The sequence below is a fragment of the Phyllobates terribilis genome, unplaced genomic scaffold, assembly GCF_046119375.1.
Source record: "Phyllobates terribilis strain yellow unplaced genomic scaffold, ASM4611937v1 Scaffold_11__3_contigs__length_659146591, whole genome shotgun sequence".
NCBI classification, from domain to species: domain Eukaryota; kingdom Metazoa; phylum Chordata; class Amphibia; order Anura; family Dendrobatidae; genus Phyllobates; species Phyllobates terribilis.
Window position 1 is genome coordinate 538,987,086 of NW_027362771.1, and position 21,288 is coordinate 539,008,373.

The 21,288-nt window shown below is 47.6% G+C and overlaps 1 protein-coding gene across 2 annotated transcripts in view; it reads left to right on the forward strand.

The window, feature by feature from the left end:
* Positions 1-21,288, forward strand: part of ADGRL1 (adhesion G protein-coupled receptor L1) — a 492,076-nt gene that overhangs the window by 390,659 nt on the left and 80,129 nt on the right. For both annotated transcript variants that reach the window (XM_073653856.1, XM_073653857.1), the window contains exon 4: positions 19,528-19,637. In XM_073653856.1, the coding sequence (XP_073509957.1) occupies positions 19,528-19,637 (110 nt within the window). The remainder of the gene's footprint in view (positions 1-19,527; positions 19,638-21,288) is intronic.

Sequence of the window (21,288 nt, forward strand, 5' to 3'; positions counted from 1 at the left end):
CCCCTGCGCCGGGGGCCCCGACTTCGCCACGGACCCCGCCGGGGGAGCAGGCCCCACCACCTTCCTTTTACGAACCTGCTCTGCCGGAGCTGCAGGCCCCGCACTTTTTGCCCTGCCAGATGCCTTACCGGGTGCCTGGGTCCCCAAAAGTGATCCAGATTTAACGGATCCGTGAGTGAGGGACCCAGACACTTTCCCAGCACACGCCGCCGGAGATGCGGCCCCGGCTGCCGGTGTGCCGCCAGCAGTGCAGGTGGCAGCGGCAGTTACGCTCGCCGCCCCCCGCATGCCAGCAGGCACACCAGGTGCCAGGCCAGCCCCCTCTCTCACAGGGGACCCAGCCTGAGCCCCACCATGGTTTTTGCCCGCCGCCGGGCCGCCCTCCGTGCCATGCTCCATGTCAGACACATCCGACACACCACCTTCATTACTGCAAAGAGAGGCGGCGCTCAGCGTGCCATGGCCTATAGTCTCCCCCCCCCCTCGCTGCGGACCCACATCAGGGCCCGAGCCGGGGTGGGTAGCGGGTGCCACACAACGGGACCGGGGGGCCCCAGAGAGGGGGACATACACAAATTTATGTGTTACCGATGTTTTCTTTTTCATAGCTCTCTTCGCTTGTCAAAGGATGTACAGTATATTGTAGTGCCGGCGTCCCTGCCCTCTGCTAGGCAGGGACGCTGTTCCCCTCACCGCTCTGCTCCGTGTCCGGCGTCCCTCTCCCGCTCTGCTGGCAGCGCGCGCTCCTTCCCGGCCACTATGCTTAGGGCGCGCGTGCGTGCCCTCCCTCCCTCTTAAAGGGGCCGCGCGCGCCGTCCTAAGGAGTCCCCGGCCAATGGCCGGAGGACTTTACCATATATAAGGCACCTCTTCCAAAATGGAGGTGCCCGAGCAATGTTGTTGCACCGTTCTACTCTGCTTCAGCCCTCAGGTCCCGTTGCCAGTTACCTGCCAGTTACCTGCCAGATTCCTGCCAGCTTGCTGTCCTAATCCTGCCTGATTTCCTGTTACCTGCCTGCCTGCCTGAGGTCCGACGGTCTGCCTTACAACTCCGGTCAGTCTGTCTATGGACCAGCTTGCCCGCTCACCTGGGAGCGCTTCTCCGCTACCTGCCTGCTTGCCTGCCCGGAGGCTCCGCTGTCACGTGCTGTGACCACCAGCTATTCCAGACTCTTGCCCGCTCACCTGGGAGCGCTTCTCCGCTACCTGCCTGCTTGCCTACCTGGAGGCTCCGCCGTCACGTGCTGTGACCACCTGCTATTCCAGAGACTCTCGCTTGCTCACCTGGGAGCACACATCCTCCATCTGCCTTGCTAGCCTACCTGGAGGTTCAGCCATCACAGGTCGTACCTACCCCTTACCTAGAGACTGCCCCGGTCACTTGCCGTGACCTCCAGCCCGTTCTTCCAGAGACTGCCCCGGTCACTTGCCGTGACCTCCAGCCCGTTCTTCCAGAGACTGCCCTGATCACTTGCCGTGGCCTCCTGCCCGTACACCCAGAGACTGTCCCGGTCACCTGCTGTGACTGCCTGCCTGGTCGCCACCCGCTCCCTTACAAGGACCGCTCCCTTGTATAGTAGCCCAGAGGTTCCGCCTCCCAGACCCGTTACAGTTTGCTCGGGCCATGGAACCCGGTGGCACCCAAGCTCCCTCGCTCTCGGACCTGTGTCATGAACTGTCCCGTCAAAGGTCCCAACAGGAGTCCATCCTGGGTCACCTGCGGAATGTCAATACTCGCCTGGACACTCTGACTGTTCCACCAACAACCTCCGCCAGTGCCATGTCTCGCAATCCGGCAGCTCCGCTGTCCACTAACACCATGATATCCTACCCCGGACCTCGGCTTTCTGCACCTCCTCGCTTCGGAGGCGACTCAGCCCAGGCTCGGGGCTTCATAAATCAGTGCACCCTGCACTTTGAACTATTGTCCCACCAGTTTAACTCCGACCGAGCCAAAATTGCATTCATCATGTCCCATCTCACCGGGGAGGCCCTGGCCTGGCTAAATCCTCTATGGGAGAGAGGAGACCCCCTGGTGTCCAACTTGCCTGCTTTTCTCACGGCTTTCCGGAAAGTCTTCGACGAACCCGGACGGAAGACCTCATCCGCATCATCGTTGCTACGCCTCCGTCAGGAAAGTCTCACCGTGGGCCAATATGCCATACGGTTCCGTACCCTTGCCTCGGAGCTGGCCTGGGATAACGACGCTCTGGTTTCCGTCTTCTGGGAGGGTCTGTCCGGCCGTATTAAAGATGAACTTGCCGGTCGGGACATTCCTACCACTCTCGATGACTTAATAACTCTTGCCACCCGGATTGACCTACGGTTCCAGGAGCGTGCCAGAGAGGTCACCCGTGAGAGGAGGTTACCACGTCTAGCTCCTACTTTTCAGAAACCCGTCACTCCTTCTGTCTCTAACCAGGTACACCCTCCTGAGCCTATGCAGGTCGACCAGACCAAGATGGTCAAGACCCGTCAGGACTTACGCCGTGCCGAGGGGACCTGCTTCTACTGTGGCAGTAAGGAGCACCGGATCCGTGCCTGCCCGGAGAGGTCGGGAAACGCCTGTGTCTAGGTTCGCTCAGAGAGGTCCACCTAGACAAGAATAAATCCTCTCCATCCCTGCTGTTGTCAGTTTCAATCGTCTACGGGGAGAACCGTTATTTCGAACTAGCCCAACTGGACTCTGGAGCAGCCGGGAATCTTATTTCACAGTCCCTGGTAGAGAAATACCGCATCCCCACCAAACCTCTGGCTGTACCCTTGTCTGTTGCTGCCGTGGATGGGGGGCTCTTACCACGCCCCATCCAACTCATCACCGAATCCATTACTCTGCAGGTGGGAATGCTGCATTCTGAAAGTATCTCCTTCCATGTTCTGCCTGGACTCTCTCACGCCCTCTTGCTAGGCCTACCTTGGCTCCAGAAACATGCACCCGTTCTTGACTGGCAGACCGGAGAAGTCCTTCGCTGGGGACAGGGCTGCCATAAGACCTGTCTGGTTCCCGTTCATCCCGTCCGTCCTTCTCCTACCCTAGCTAATCTACCTGGACTTCCGATTCCTTATTGGTCTTATGCTGATGTCTTTAATAAAAAGGAGGCAGAGACACTACCCCCTCATAGACCATACGACTGCCCTATCGACCTGTTACCTGGTACTTCTCCTCCCCGTGGGCGTATTTATCCATTATCCGCTGCTGAGACCCGGTCGATGTCCGAATATATTGAGGAGAATCTGGCCAGGGGATTCATCCGGAAATCTACCTCCCCGGCGGGAGCAGGCTTCTTTTTCGTCAAAAAGAAGGACGGCTCTCTCCGTCCCTGTATAGACTATAGAGGCCTTAACCAGATCACGGTGAAGAATAAGTACCCCCTTCCGCTCATTCCGGAGTTATTTGATCGTCTGAGGGGGGCTAGAATCTTCACCAAACTGGACCTCCGTGGGGCGTATAACCTGGTTCGTATCCGTCAGGGGGATGAATGGAAGACGGCATTCAACACCCGGGACGGCCACTATGAATATCTGGTAATGCCCTTTGGCCTCTGTAACGCTCCTGCCGTCTTTCAAGAGTTGGTCAATGACATCTTCCGGGGCCTTCTCTACTCCTGCGTAGTGGTGTACCTGGACGACATCTTGGTCTTCTCTCCGGATCTCCAGACTCACCGGAGGGATGTTCGTCAGGTCCTGCTCAGGCTCAGGCAGAACCATCTCTACGCTAAATATGAGAAGTGCCTCTTTGAGCAGACCTCGCTTCCGTTTCTGGGCTACATTATCTCTCAGACCGGCCTACAAATGGATCCTGAGAAACTGTCTGCCATCGAGAAATGGCCCCGACCAGAGGGGTTGAAGGCTATTCAACGGTTCCTGGGCTTCGCCAACTATTACCGCCTCTTCATCCCGCACTTCTCTTCCCGGACTGCCCCAATTTCCGCGCTCACCCGTAAGGGTACTAATCCCAAAGAGTGGCCGCCCGAAGCAGAGGAGGCCTTTCTTTCCCTAAAACAGGCCTTCTCTTCCGCCCCGGTGCTGCATCGCCCGGACGGCAACAAGCAGTTCTTCCTGGAAGTTGACGCCTCCTCCTCTGGAGCCGGAGCGGTACTTACTCAAAAATCATCTTCCGGGAGAATGGTAACTTGTGGCTTCTTCTCCAAACTCTTCTCCTCTTCTGAGCGCAACTATTCCATAGGAGACCGAGAGTTATTGGCCATCAAGCTGGCGTTGGAGGAGTGGCGTTACCTACTCGAGGGGGCTCTTCATCCGGTAATAATTTACACTGACCACAAGAACTTGGCTTACCTCCAGCATGCCCAGAGACTTAACCCGCGCCAAGCCCGGTGGTCCTTGTTTTTTGCTCGCTTTGATTTTGTTCTTCATTTTCGCCCGGCTGACAAAAATGTCAAAGCAGACGCCTTGTCCCGATCCTTTCTGGTGTCCGATCTCGAGGAAGAACCTAAACATATCATCGATCCCGCCAGAGTAATGCAGGTGGCTCCCGTGAGTCTAAATCGTCTCCCTTCCGGTAAGACGTTTGTTTCAGTACCTGATCGGGAGAAGATCCTACACTGGGGCCATTCGTCTAAACTAGCTGGCCACGCCGGTCAGAAAAAGACCCTCCAGCTTATTGCCCTGCACTATTGGTGGCCTACCCTGCACAAGGACATAATAGACTTTGTTTCTGCCTGTGTGTCCTGCTCCCGCAACAAAGTCCCGAGACATCTGCCAGCCGGACGCCTCCTTCCGCTTCCTGTACCTGCTGCCCCCTGGCAGCATATAGCAATGGACTTTATAACTGATCTCCCCGTCTCTGCCGGTTGTACGGTCATTTGGGTGGTCGTTGACCGCTTTTCCAAGATGGCTCACTTTATTCCCCTGCCAGGCCTTCCGTCTGCACCCGAGCTGGCTAAAGACTTTATCCGCCACATCTTCCGTCTTCATGGCCTGCCCCTCCACATCGTGTCGGATCGTGGGGTACAGTTCACTTCACGTTTCTGGAGAGCCACTTGTAAACTACTAGACGTCACCCTGGACTTCTCTTCCGCTTACCACCCACAGTCCAATGGTCAAGTGGAGCGGATCAATCAGAACCTGACCAGTTACCTCCGGCACTTCGTTAATGCCCACCATTCTGACTGGGTGGATCTCCTACCATGGGCCGAGTTCTCTTATAATAATCACGAGAGCGAATCCTCCTCCAAATCCCCGTTTTTTGTAGTCTTTGGTCAGCATCCTCGGATTCCTTTTCCTGTCTCCACCTCTGTGGACAACCCGGCTGCGGAATCTCTCGTTAGCAAATTTTCCTCCATATGGGAGAGTACCCGGTCCGCACTCCTTCTGTCATCCGAGCGTATGAAAAGACACGCTGACAAAAAACGCCTGGATCCTCCACAATTTCGTCCAGGAGATAAAGTCTGGCTCTCATCTAAATATGTTTGACTCAAGATACCTTCTTACAAGTTAGGGCCTCGGTTCATCGGTCCTCTGGAGGTCATCAGTCAGATCAACCCGGTGGCCTATAAATTGAAACTCCCGGCCAACTTACGGATCCCTAACTCCTTCCATGTATCTCTCCTCAAACCCGTGGTGCTTAACTCTTTTTCCAAGTCTACAGGTACGCCTCCTGCTCCGGTTTCTGCTGAGGACGAGTTTGAGGTAGAGAACATTCTTGCCACCAAAAGGGTAAGAGGAAAGACCTTTTTTCTGGTAGATTGGAAGGGGTTTGGTCCTGAGGAGAGAACGTGGGAGCCCCGGGAGAACATCCATGCCCCTCTCATCCTAGCTAAATTTCTATCTGGCCTAAAAAAGGGGGGGCCTAAAGGGGGGGGTACTGTAGTGCCGGCGTCCCTGCCCTCTGCTAGGCAGGGACGCTGTTCCCCTCACCGCTCTGCTCCGTGCCCGGCGTCCCTCTCCCGCTCTGCTGGCAGCGCGCGCTCCCTCCCGGCCACTGTGCTTAGGGCGCGCGCGCGCGCCCTCCCTCCCTCTTAAAGGGGCCGCGCGCGCCGTCCTAAGGAGTCCCCGGCCAATGGCCGGAGGACTTTACCATATATAAGGCACCTCCTCCAAAATGGAGGTGCCCGAGCAATGTTGTTGCACCGTTCTACTCTGCTTCAGCCCTCAGGTCCCGTTGCCAGTTACCTGCCAGTTACCTGCCAGATTCCTGCCAGCTTGCTGTCCTAATCCTGCCTGATTTCCTGTTACCTGCCTGCCTGCCTGAGGTCCGACGGTCTGCCTTACAACTCCGGTCAGTCTGTCTATGGACCAGCTTGCCCGCTCACCTGGGAGCGCTTCTCCGCTACCTGCCTGCTTGCCTGCCCGGAGGCTCCGCCGTCACGTGCTGTGACCACCAGCTATTCCAGAGACTCTTGCCCGCTCACCTGGGATTGCTTCTCCGCTACCTGCCTGCTTGCCTACCTGGAGGCTCCGCCGTCACGTGCTGTGACCACCTGCTATTCCAGAGACTCTCGCTTGCTCACCTGGGAGCACACATCCTCCATCTGCCTTGCTAGCCTACCTGGAGGTTCAGCCATCACAGGTCGTACCTACCCCTTACCTAGAGACTGCCCCGGTCACTTGCCGTGACCTCCAGCCCGTTCTTCCAGAGACTGCCCCGGTCACTTGCCGTGACCTCCAGCCCGTTCTTCCAGAGACTGCCCTGATCACTTGCCGTGACTTCCTGCCCGTACACCCAGAGACTGTCCCGGTCACCTGCTGTGACTGCCTGCCTGGTCGCCACCCGCTCCCTTACAAGGACCGCTCCCTTGTATAGTAGCCCAGAGGTTCCGCCTCCCAGACCCGTTACATATATACTACTAAACTTGGTTCCGCGTCGATGTTGTCGTTTACTGACCTGCCCCTTGGATATGACAAATGGTGGATTAGTCCGAATGTATTGGGTTCCGTTTCTGGCACGACTCCTAACAGGGATACCACTATGTCTTGTAAGGAAAGTGTTCTGAATGGAACCTCCATTCTACCTAAAGATATTTATTTTTTTAATTTTCTTGTCACGACGTCTGGGTGTTGGTAGGCTGATTTTAGATTTTTACTTCAGCCTTTCTTCATCCCCAACCCGGTTGCCTCGTCCTCGCAGATCTCGTCCCCGAACGTCAGCTGGTTAAAACATACCGGGGACTCAATCTGCCTGATCTGCTTCATGACGAGGCAGCCCCCCTCACTACTACTACCACCATCCTCATCCTCCCCTTCGCTCTCGATGCCCTCTGAAGGGCTAGAGTCAGACGGGAGAGCCATCTGCTCAGGGGCTATCCCGCTATGCGATGCCTGGAGATCACTTACCAGGCCACCAGATGGTGGGTAGGGCGCAACCTCCTCCTCACAGTCCTCTTCCTCTTCATCCTCCACCGCCACCACCTGGCTGGAGCTCCGTGACCCCTCGAGAGATCCACCGGCCATGGCTCTGAACCGGTCGTCGTTCTCCAGTTTTTCTCTGAATGGCCCGCTGCCGGCCAGGATGGTACACCGCCGGTTCTCCACCTCCTGGATGGCCTTCTTAATACTCCTGACCGCGGCAGATAGCTCAGGCTTCTTGCTGCTAGAGGCCCTGTCGGACCTCTCCTGAGCTACCCTCAACTCCCCCCAGAGGGATTTTAGCTTCCTAGAGGCGTCCTCATACTCGCAGAGGTGCGCATGTATGCGGGAGCCATAGATGACAGTGGACTCCTTCGCCACCTTGGTGCCCCTGCACGTACTCGGCCTACCTCCGGGGGGAGGAGCTGCCGCGGCCGTAGCCTCGGGGGTCCCTCTGGTCTTCATGCCGGACCCCTTGCCTTTTCCGGACCTGGTCATCCCAGCCACGATGGTATTCCTCCCGCCCCCCGCCGGCTTGGACCGGGGGGGCATGAGCCGGGGGCCCAGCCCCGGAAGCCAATCCCACAGCAAGTCTCCTTTCCTGGGAAGGGGGCAGACAAAAAGTCCCAGATGGAAAAGACAAAACCTCCCTTTCCAGGAGCTCTCTCCACACACCAAACACAGCAGCACACGGAAGGCTCCGCCTCTTCCTCCTCCTGCTACCGTGGCTGCTGGCATGAGACTTGCCCTCCAATAGATCCTTGTAAAAGGATTTAAAGTGTACTCATTCAAATTACAGAGCTTAGACCTGCCTCCACCGTAGGGGGTCTCGACCCACCAGCGGACAGGCACCAGTATTGGGAGAGGGGGGCTGGCCGTCAGGGTACACCGCGGCTCTGGCACAAACCCAGCGACACGGAGGTCGCACGGGCAGGAACGGCCTGGCCGTGTCGGCTTCGCACTCCAGCGTAGTCCCTCTGCCCGCTCGTGCCCGTAACCTCAAAGGGATGCGCAAGCGGCTTTTCTTCCCAGGGCTGTTCCCCGCCTAGCAGGAACGTGGGGGAGCTCAGGTCGGCCTTCCACCGTACTCCCTTACCTCCCTCGCCCTCTTTCCTTCTTCCGTTCTCCATCTAACCCCTCGGCTCTGTGGTGTCCGCTCTCCCTCCAGCTCTCTCCTTCTCACAGGTGGACTACCGCATGTATTCACACTGTGGCGAATCTTTTGGGCCCAGGCATAAGAAGTCGTCGAGGTAATGGATAATATGTGCCCCCTTAGAAACGTCCATGACGACCCATTCGAGGAAGCAACTAAACGCCTCAAATAGTGAGCAGGATCTGGAGCACCCCATGGGCAAACAGCGATCTATATAGTATGCTACTTCCCAGAAGCAGCCCAATAGGCGGACACTATTCGGAGGCACAGGTAGTAAGTAACCGGAACGCCCCCTCAATGTTTGTTTTGGCCACTAGGGTGACCCTTCCCAACTTCTTGACCCGCCTGATTGCCTTGTCAAAGGATGTACAGTATATACTACTAAACTTGGTTCCGCGTCGATGTTGTCGTTTACTGACCTGCCCATTGGATATGACAAATGGTGGATTAGTCCGAATGTATTGGGTTCCGTTTCTGGCACGACTCCCAACAGGGATACCACTATGTCTTGTAAGGAAAGTGTTCTGAATGGAACCTCCATTCTACCTAAAGATATTTATTTTTTTAATTTTCTTGTCACGACGTCTGGGTGTTGGTAGGCTGATTTTAGATTTTTACTTCAGCCTTTCTTGATTTTAGAAGGGCATGACATGCCTATATCTGTGTCTCCTCCTCCTTTTTACTCCTCCACCTCTTTTCTTTTCGCATGACTATATGTACTTGTCACTTTTTCATGTTAGTTGTGTCTTCTGAGCAGTTTTTCAGCTTTTGGACACCTTAGAAGGTGTTTTCTATGTGTTTTTGTTTGCCTGCCATTGGTTTTAACGGTGTTCGACGAACAGTTCAACGAACAGTTCGGCGAACATACCGGTGTTCGACCAACCGAACTCGAATACTACGGGGGTGGCTCAACACTACTTACAAGCTGTATAGGAAACAGCTTGTAAGCACTGTACCCTTTGTCTATGAAACCAGCCACCTCTGATCGACAGCAGGGGTACCCAGTAGATAATTAAAAATCTCTCCGTTCTTGAGACCAAAGAGGGTTTTCAGCGAGAGGTAAATTGCTAAATTTTTGCAATTTTTCCAATTTGTGATGATGGAAAAATCCACCAAATCTTTTATTTTATTTTGCTATGTTCTATATAAGGGCAGCATATTACAGCTACAGTTCCATATCCCTGGTATCCAAAATGGCACAAAAATATTTAACTATTTGACTAGTAAAATTGCTGAACGAATACAATTGACGTATAATTTGAGTCTGTTGTATATGTATATATGGATATCGCTTCTTTTAGTCAAATAGTGCAAACATTTTATGTACTCTTTTGGCAACTAGGAGAACGGGTCTCTAGCTGCAATATACTGCCCTTACTTAAGACGGCATATAGCTGAATGACCACTTTAAAGGGTATTTGACAATAAGATCAACCCTCCTAAGCCGTCTATATGGACATGTCGGTAATAGAACGTTTAATAAAACAATACTTTGATATCTGCAATCTGATGTCTTATTCCAGAGAAATCCATGTTTTTTTTAACTATGTAAATGAGCTGTTAAGATCTATGGGCCGGACATAGCTCTTCCGAAGAATCTGCCCCCAGAGCTTATTGTAAATGAAAGGGGAGAGTTATCAGTGTGAGACATGTAATGATTGACAGTCTGCTCTCCTGATCTACATGTCTCACACTGTTAATGCCACCTTTAATTTATAGGCAGCTCTGGAGGCAGATTCTTGGGGAGATTTATGTCCAGCCTATAGATCTTAACAGCTCATTTACTTATTAAGAAAAACACGGATTTTTTGGGAATTCAAAATATATCAAGATATCATTTGATTCAGCTACCTATGACCTACATGCCCATATACAGTACAGACCAAAAGTTTGGACACACCTTCTCATTTAAAGATTTTTCTGTATTTTCATGACTATGAAAATTGTACATTCACACTGAAGGCATCAAAACTATGAATTAACACATGTGGAATTATATACTTAGCAAAAAAGTGTGAAACAACTGAAAATATGTCTTATATTCTAGGTTCTTCAAAGTAGCCACCTTTTCCTTTGATGACTGCTTTGCACACTCTTGGCATTCTCTTGATGAGCTTCAAGAGTAGTCACCGGAAATGGTTTTCCAACAATCTTGAAGGAGTTCCCAGAGATGCTTAGCACTTGTTGGCCCTTTTGCCTTCACTCTGCGGTCCAGCTCACCCCAAACCATCTCGATATGGTTCAGGTCTGGTGACTGTGGAGGCCAGGTCATCTGGCGTAGCACCCCATCACTCTCCATCTTGGTCAAATAGCCCTTACACAGCCTGGAGGTGTGTTTGGGGTCATTGTACTGTTGAAAAATAAATGATGGTCCAACTAAACGCAAACCGGATGGAATAGCATGCCGCTGCAAGATGCTGTGGTAGCCATGCTGGTTCAGTATGCCTTCAATTTTGAATAAATCCCCAACAGTGTCACCAGCAAAGCACCCCCACACCATCACACCTCCTACTCCATGCTTCACGGTGGGAACCAGGCATGTAGAGTCCATCCGTTCACCTTTTCTGCGTCGCACAAAGACACGGTGGTTGGAAGCAAAGGTATCAAATTTGGACTCATCAGACCAAAGCACAGATTTCCACTGGTCTAATGTCCATTCCTTGTGTTATTTAGCCCAAACAAGTCTCTTCTGCTTGTTGCCTGTCGTTAGCAGTGGTTTCCTAGCAGCTATTTTACCATGAAGGCCTGCTGCACAAAGTCTCCTCTTAACAGTTGTTGTAGAGATGTGTCTGCTGCTAGAACTCTGTGTGGCATTGACCTGGTCTCTAATCTGAGCTGCTGTTAACCTGCGATTTCTGAGGCTGGTGACTCGGATAAACTTATCCTCAGAAGCAGAGGTGAATCTTGGTCTTCCTTTCCTGGGGTGGTCCTCATGTTAGCCAGTTTATTTGTAGCACTTGATGGTTTTTGCAACTGCACTTGAGGACACTTTCAAAGTTTTCCCAATTTTTCGCACTGACTGACCTTCATTTCTTAAAGTAATGATGGCCACTCGTTTTTCTTTACTTAGCTGCTTTTTTCTTGCCATAATACAAATTCTAACAGTCTATTCAGTAGGACTATCAGCTGTGTATCCACCTGACTTCTGAACAACACAACTGATGGTCCCAACTCCATTTATAAGGCAAGAAATCCCACTTATTAAACCTGACAGGGCACATCTGTGAAGTGAAAACCATTTCCGGTGACTACCTCTTGAAGCTCATCAAGAGAATGCCAAGAGTGTGCAAAGCAGTCATCAAAGCAAAAGGTGGCTACTTTGAAGAACCTAGAATATAAGACATATTTTCAGTTGTTTCACACTTTTTTGTTAAGTATATAATTCCACGTGTGTTACTTCATAGTTTTGATGCCTTCAGTGTGAATGTACAATTTTCATAGTCATGAAAATACAGAAAAATCTTTAAATGAGAAGGTGTGTCCAAACTTTTGGTCTGTACTGTAGATGGCTTAGGAGGGTTGATCCTGACAGATTCCCTTTAAGCAATTCCTTCTGAGTGGTTTTGAATGATTGGTGGGGAGGTCAGGACCAGGACCCTTGATAATCTAGGGTTGTTCAAGGGGCTCCAACATATCAAAAAAAAATTACAAAAGTTAACTTAATTTTAATATATTTTTTTAGGAAGCAAACTCTTGGATGTGATGGAGTGGTTTCTGAGTATGGCATCTACTTTTTATGCTCCACCACTTCTACATTCATGCTCGAACCTGCTATGAAATTGTCCTTTTCAATGGTGTTTGTCTCCATACCACCATGTGTGCCGCCTGTGGTGTGGTAAGTTTTACAAACCCCAGATCAAAGCACAGACGGCTTCCCTGTTTGCATGGATTAATGTACACCTCGTTAAAAGAACATTTTCTCAATTTCTCCAATGAAATTCATGCTTCACACTCCTAAATGCGGGGCCCTATGTTAACAGACAGAAGTGACCTCTTTAATGAAATGTCCCCAGCCACATATCACTGATATTAAACATACAGTAAATACATTATATTAATAAACCCATAATACGGTTATTATTAGTTTTTTTTTTATCGGGCTACATTATATTAAAACTCTTAATGGATAAAAAAAATATGCAGTAATTGAGGCAGAGTAAAAAGTGGAAGTAATGCATAGATTAAAAAATAAAATCCTGCAGAAAGTAATCCAAGGTTTGGCACTGCATGAGCTGTATTCAGTAGAAAGCCTATTATACAAGACTTAGCAGACGGAAGAGAGAGAAATCACTATAATATACAGAAACAGAACAGGCTGGCAGAAAAGAACCATTAGACCATCTGCTCTGTCCATTATATTATAGCTACATGTGGCCTTTTACTTTTTTTTTAGGGTGCTTTAGGTTTTGGGGTAGGAAGTGCAAATTGGGCAAGGTTTTCTATTTAGAAGACTCTATAAAATACAAACGTTTGCTTTGACTGGTTTATGTGATGGTGTAAAGTTCTGACATGATAGCACCTCCTGATGTGATTTCATAGCTGAAAGGCATTGTGAGGAAGCCCGTGTGTCTGGGTGTCAGTGGAAGGCTGGCAGCTCGTAATAAGGCTTCCACGAACAGGCTTTGTGCTAGCCACTCCATCAAAGAGATGCCCGGCCAGTACCCTGGCCTTCACCCTTTAATCCCTGAACAAGGGATTTGGACTTAATCAGGGGCCCCTGGGTTGGATCCACAGAGTGGCTGCTGGCCATGGAGCAAGCTGGCAGAGGTTGGTCAGAAAGCTGGGTCACGGACAAGAACAGAATCGTCAGGCAGAAGAATAGTAAGAAATTGGAATCAAACAGGTTGAACTGTAGCTGAATGACAAGAGTGAACCAAAGAAAGTATAACTGGCACCTTCCAGCAGAATGCTGGGAGTTTAAGTAGGGTGTGGTGCTGTTCCATTGGCCACAGCAAGGAACTGATTATTCCTGCCAGACAGCACTCCCACTAAAAACTACCCAACTGAGCGCTAAAGGTCCCAGCCACACCAGCATCTCTAGCGGGACAGAGCTTTTGGTCATGGCATCTCCACCATCACCAGCGCTGCCCACAGAATAAATATGGTAGTATCTGGTGAAAGAAACAGAAGTTACAGGAGCTGGTCCAGGTGGTAATATGACATGGTGCCTGAGCTCATGTGAGCCTTCTCTGGCTCATGAAATCTTCTGCTTTGTTTCAAATGGTAGTTAACATTTGTTTTTTACAATTCGGGCAAAGCAAATCACAAAATGCCTGTCTGACTAATCTACAGCACAGCTCAGTCCCCGGTGACTATTAAACTATGCCTTTTTTTTGAAACATTGCAACTTTTCAGAGTCAAACATACCTGACTGAGATTGTACAACCAGTGTCTAATACATGCTGTCCGTGCACCAGGGATCAGTTGTCAGGTTCTGCTAAAATTATATGGATATCTGTCTGGGTTTGCATGTATTTATGCATGCATGAATTGAATATGCATGCATGTCTGTTTGTATATTTGTATGTACTGGATGTACAGCGGGGAAAATAAGTATTTTATACACTGCCGATTTTGCAAGTTTTTCCACCTACAAAGAATAGAGAGGTCTGTAATTTTTATCTTCCACTTCACATGTGAGAGACAGAATCTTTAAAAAAAAATCCAGAAAATCACATTGTATGATTTTTACATAATTAATTTGCATTTTATTGCATGAAATAAGTATTTGATACAATAGAAAAACCGAACTCAATATTTTGTACAGAAACATTTTTTTGCAATTACGGAGGTCAGACGTTTCCTGTAGTTCTTGACCAAGTTTGCACACACTGCAGCAGGGATTTCGACCCACTTCTCCATACAGATCTCCTCCAGATCTTTAAGGTTTCGGGGCTGTCGCTGGGCAACACTGAGTTTCAGCTTCCTCCAAAGATTTTCTATTGGGTTCAGGTCTAGAGACTGGCTAGCCCACTGCAATACCTTGAAATGCTTCTTACGGAGCCACTCCTTAGTTACCCTGGCTTTGTGTTTCGGGTCATTGTCATGCCAGAAGACCCAGCCACGACCCATCTTCAATGCTCTTAATGAGGGAAGGAGATTGTTGGCCAAAATCTCATGATACATGAACCCATCCATTCTCTTTTTAATACGGTGCTTTCGTCCTGTCCCCTTTGCAGAAAAGCACCCCCAAAGTATGATGTTTCCCCCAGCATGCTTCACAGTTGGTATGGTGTTCTTGGGGTTGTACTCATCCTTCTTCCTCCTCTAAACACGATGAGTGGAGTATATGCCAAAAAGTTCTATTTTGTTCTCATCTGACCACATGACCTTCTCCTATGGCTCCTCTAGATCATCCAAATGTTCATTGGTGAACTTCAAATGGGCTTGGACATGTGCTGACATGAGCAGGGGGACCTTGCGTGCCCTGCAGGATTTTAATGCATGATGGCATAGTGTGTTACTAATGGTAATGTTTGAGACTGTGGTCCCAGCTCTCTTCAGATCATTGACCAGGTCCTCCCTTGTAGTTCTGGGCTGGTTCATGACCTTTTTCAGAATCATCTCTACCCCACGAGGCGAGTTCTTTCATGGAGCCCCAAGCCAAGGAAGATTGATAGTCATCTTATCTTTCTTCCATTTTCTAATAATTGTGCCAACAGTTGTTTGCCTTCTCACCAAGCTGCTTGTCTATTGTACTGTATCCCATTCCAGCCTTGGGCAGGTCTACAATTTTGTCCCTGGTGTCCCTAGACAGCTCTTTGGTCTTGTCCATGGTGGAGAGGTTGGAGTGTGATTGAGTGTGTGAACAGGTGTCTTTTATACAGGTAATGAGTGCAAAAGGTGCAATTAATACAGGTAATGAGTGCAGAGTAGGAGGTCTTCTTAAAGAAAAACTAACAGGTCTGTGAGAGCCAGAATTCTTGCTGGTTGGTAGGTGATAAAATACTTATTTCATGCAATAAAATTCAATTTAATTATTTAAAAATCCTACAATGTGATTTTCTGTTTTTTTCTTTTTAGATTCTGTCTCTCACAGGCGAAGTGTACCTACAATAAAACTTACAGACCTCTCCATTCTTTGTAGGTGGTAAAACTTGCAAAATCAGCAGTGTATCAAATATTTATTTTCCCCACTGTATCTATTTGGGTGTGTATGTTGCTATTAAAAATATCCCACTGCATTATTTTCTTAATCGGCGTAATAGTATTACACCACGAAACTGATACAGCCCCAAATAAATAATTAGAGTAGGTCATAAGGTTGAAAACACAAAAGTACATCATATCATCTGGTATTCTACCATCAGCATGATAATGTGCCAGCTGAAGTGTGTCTGGTGTAGTGGGGCAGAGCAATCCTTTATAGGGGACAACGAAAAGCTGAAAACAGAACTGAATATGTAGCTATGAAAGGCCATTATATCCATCTGTGGCTACAATCTTTCTAGGGGATCCCTGGCGGACGCAACTTTAGCGGAAAATGTGATAATGAAATACTAAATATAAATTTTTAGATCCTCAGTGGGGTTTTCCTTAACATTAATTATTAATGTTTAAAAGTACGCCATCCAAGGAGATTTGGAGTTCTTGGTAATAATGAGTTTTCTTGCTAACCAGGGACTGAATTACAACAAGCCGTTTCTAGCCATGGGAAAAAAGTGTGATTATTATAAGGAAAAAAGGGGTGAGTGGGTATTATCATGGGCTGTGTTTCCTGCAATGTTAATGAATGTATGGGCGCTACACACCTACATTCACTCCCACATAATCAAATGTATCGGGAACATATACACATACTCAGTGTACGTTCACATCTCGTTTGTGGGCTACGTCAAACTACATATATATTGCCTTATATGGATGTTCTTATATGAACATCCATATAAGAATGGCCGTATAATCCTTTTTTAGTTTAAGCTCAACCTCTGCCTCAGTGTCCCTCTTCCCTGCTGAGATCTCATACTGCTCCGTACAAGCTGCAGCTGTCAATCAGTCTGGGTGGGCGGAGACTGGATACATTTGGATTTATGAGCTTCTATACTCTATAGCTGGACTCATAAAATGCTCTTCTTAATATTAGGATTATAAGACTATTCTGACATGGATATTCTCAGTAAGTATAGCAGTCTCTTCAGGTCTAAGAGACCTATTTAATAATGTATATAGTTTATATTGTTAAATCTGGTGATGGATCTGCTTTAAATATACACACTAAGGCTAAGTGCCCACGTAGCGTTTTTCAAGCGTATATGCTGCGGAATTTCCGCAGCGTAAACGCATGTGAAACGCTAGGTAATCCGCCCCCCATGGTCCCCAAGGGGATTCCGCAAGTTCTATGCCCATGCTGCGGATTTTTCCGCAGCGTTTTTGATGCGCGGAAAAATCTGCAGCATGTTCATTAATTTTGCGTTTCCGCAAGCGGAATTGCCTTATTGCAATGCAATAAAAAACGCAAGGCATGTTGAAAACGCGCGATAAACGCACGATAAACGCGTGCGGAATTCTGCATGCGTTTTTCCGGGACAGGACTTGCAGAAATTTTCTGCTTCATTTTTGCAACGTGGGCACATAGCCTAAATGCTTGTTAAACGCTAGGTAATCCGCCCCCCATGGACCCCAAGGGGATTCCGCAAGTTTTATGCCCATGCTGCAGCATGTCGCCATTGACTTGCATTGAGACGCACATAATCCGTGTCAGTACATTTGTACTCACGGATTATATGCGTTTCAATGTGCGGATGGTACCCAGTTCTGGAGGAGAGGAGACTCTCATCCAGACCTGGGTACCATTGTACCTGTAAAAAAAAGAATAAAATAAAAAATAAAGATAATATTCACCTTCCGACGGCCCCCGGTCTCCTTCCCTTTGCTTGCAGGCAGGACTGAAGGACCTGCGGTGACGTCACAGTCATGTGACCGCAGGCTCTTCAGTGCAGTGTCCCGCGATCAGCTGGCAGACAGGAGCGAGCGCAGCTACACACGCCAGGCCATCAGAGGGTAAGTATAGGTTTATTTTTTTATTTTTAAACATTCTTACGGTCACACTATATAAATCCATGCGGTTTGCATGGATTTATATAGTGTGACCTAGTTGTCAAGCACTTTCCAAGTGATGCTAAAATCGCCTGGAAAGCGCTTGTCAATCCGCATGCAGAAACACATGTGAAAACGCTTCAAATCCGCATGTATTTGGCAGGAAAAACGCATGCACAATCTGCATGCGTTTTTTCTGCCAGGGAGATGCAGAAATGATGCAGAAATTTTCTGCTTCATTTCTGCATCGTGGGCACATCCTTACAAGTACAGGACATATACAGGTGATATAAAAAAGTCTACTCACTACTGTTAAAATGTCAGCTTTTTGTCATGTAAAAAAAAATCATATTAAAATGGATCGTTCAGAACTTTTTACACCTTTAATGGCACCCATAATCTGCACAAAATCCAATGAGAAACAAGCAGAAATCTTTTCAGGTGGAAAAAGAAAAATAAAGAACTAAAATAATGTAGTTGTATAAATATGCACACCCTTAAACTAATACTTTGTTGAAGCACCCTTTAAATTTATGACAGCATTCAGTCTTTTTGGGTTGGAGTCTATCACCATGGCACATCTAGAATTAGAAATTTTTGCCCACTCTTCCTTGCTTTAGCTACACATCTGTCAGATTGCGAGGGCATATCCTGTGTAGATCGCCATCTTCAGGTCACCCATATATTTTCTATTGGATTCAGGTCTTGGCTCTGGATAGGCCATTCCAAAACCTTGATCTTTTGGTGAAGACATTCTTTTAATACTTTGCAGGTATGCTTAGGGTTGTTGTCATGCTGAAAGGTGAAATTCATCTTCAGTTTTTTACCAGAGGCCAGAAGGTTTTGTTGCAAAATTGACTGATATTTGGAACTGTTCATAATTAACCCCACCTTGACTAAAGCCCCAGTTCCAACTGCCAAAAAACAGCCCCAAAGCATAATGCTGCCTCCACCATGCTTCACTGTGGGAATGCTGTCATTTTAGTGATGCACTGTATTGCCATTGCACCAAACACACCTTTTGGAATTAAGGCCAAAAAGTTTAACCTCGGTCTCATCAAACCATAACGCGTTTTTCCACATGCTTTCAGCAGATTTGATGTAGGTTTTGTAAAAACATAGCCAAGATTTGATGTATTTATTGTAAGAAAAGGCTTCCATCTTGCCATCCTACCGCAACACACCAGACATATGAAGAATACGGGAGTTTTTAGTCACATGCAGTACTCAACCAGCACTTGACAGAAATTTCTGCATGTCTTTTAATGTTGCTGTAGGCCTCTTCGCAGCCTCCTGGACCAATTTTCCTCTTGTCTTTTCATCACATTTTGAGGGACATCCAGTTCTAGGTAATGTCACTGTTTTACCAAATATAAGCCACTTCTTAATGACTGCCTTCACAGTACCCCATGGTATATCTAATGCCTTGGGAAAAAAATTGTACCCTTCTGACTGATAACTTTCAATAATGAGATCCCTTTGCTGTATTGTAAGCTGATTATGGCTTCTGCTGTAAAATGTAACTAACAAAATGTCAGGAAAATCCAACTAGAGCAGCAAAACTTTTCATGGGGTTAATCAGAATCACTGTAAATGATGACAGCTGTGTACTTGCTACTATTTTACATGAGTTTAAATGTGATTGGCTAATTCTGAATACAACCACATCCCCAATTATAAGAGGATGCTCACACTTATATCCCAATAGATTCATACAGGTTATGAGTGACATTAAAGGTGCAAAAATATCTGGAATGATTCTTCTTTGGTATGATTTTTCTTACATGACAAACAACTGGAAATTTAACAGGGGTATGCAGACTTTTTATATGTACTGTGTATATTTGGCATGTATTCAGGGCCAAAAATGCTGACACACATAGTTAGAGATACAGTAATATACACATACTGTACATTCTTAGATGCAATCAAACATACACAGACGCACATACTGTACATATACATGCATACATATATACACCCAAAGCTATATTTCCAACATTTCTTATATCTGGTGTCCTGTTTCTCCACAGGTGTAACAATCGCACGCAGTGTGTTGTTATTGCCGATTCGGAAGCCTTTCCTGACCCCTGTCCAGGGACCTACAAGTACCTGGAAGTCCAGTATGACTGCGTGCCATACAGTGAGTATACGCCATGACACTATCTGGATACACATGTCCATCTAAGTGCACACCGCACTGTGTGAGATATATCCGACAACAATACACCATAGGAGGTCACATAGTCAAGGTGTGTCAGATCAGTGCAGAAGTTCTTCCACATTTACCCTGTGTACCGTTTTGATCCCTACGCCCTAGGCTCCTTAACCTGATGCATCTGTAATGGCCTGGTCTCACCACCTGACACCAGCTCTCATACCAATGTTAGAATTTGTTATTGCCAACATTGTATTAATGTTTTTGTCCACATCATGGAGACTCTACACAAGATTACACGATACGTCTGCATTATCATGGAAGGGAGTATCTCACTGTGCACGACACAAGTCCCAGTGCAAATGACTGGCAGCACATTGCTATGCAGAGAGCAGCGTCTAATAGACAGTGTGGGATCCACGAGAAAGAACACTGCGCTCGGTGACAGATACTGCCAACATATCCTAGTACTCAGGTAAACGCCTGTACTCCACCATTGTTAGTCAAGGGACTGCCATGTCCTCCATCGAATACAAATAAGTAATTTTATTCCTATATCTTCCATTATAAAAAAAAACAAACATTTCCAGTTCTTTACCAGTCTCGTTCACCGTAATAGCATCACCCATCAGTAGGCTTTTTTTTTCTTCGTTTTTTGCTTTTTTTTATTATTGGAAATTTATTTTTTACCCCATTGCACCATTCTCTGACGTGTCTCCAATTCTATTTCAGAGTAATGTTCTGTATATCTCTATAATTGTCCCCATTCATGACACTAATGTGTTTCTTCTCCCTTGGCTACACTATTTCCTATATATTACTGCTATGGGTTTAAGACTGTTGCCTTTAAATATTTTAATATAAGTACTTACTCAACATGTCACGGTTGGGGTATGTGCACACGACACTTTTACCTTAGACATTACTGGAATTATTACTATCTCACTTTACTTGGTAAGCTTTGGGGAGAACCTCTAGTTTGGTTCCTTTTTCTTATTTCGGGGTCTCATTCCATATCTATCAGTAGATGTGTGTTACGTTAGTCAGAGGCGGTAAATGTTTCCTACCAAAACAGCACACAATGAAAATGTGATTCCTGGCCCATGGCATGCTGATAGCTGACCTCCAATAACGGAAGCATGCTTACAGCTCGGACCGAGAGGCCAAGAAAAATGGCACATTGACAGTCTAGATAAAAGGAAAGTGCTACATTGATAGCTGAGACTGAAGAACAATAGTGAACTGACAGTGGAGATATGCAGCAATAATGCACTGACAGCCTAGATCCAAGAACAATAGCACATTAACAACCTAGATCCAGGAACAATGCCACATTGACAACTGAGACATAAATCAATTGCAAATTGAAAACCGGGTTGCAGAAACAATGGCGCATGGTACTAGTCAGGATTCAAGAGTGAGGGCACAATGACAACTTAAAGCCCAATATGCTTTAGGTTAAAGTCGGCCGAACCTGCCAATATCGTTGGGATCGGCCAACAGTCTAATGTGCATTTGAGCCTCTCGACTCTCCCCTGACAGATGATATAGAAAGATGAATTTTCAAAGGCCGATCCTTTTGTCTGGCGAGAAGATAGGCCGCTACCAGGCTCCTCCAGCAGAAGCTCCATCATAG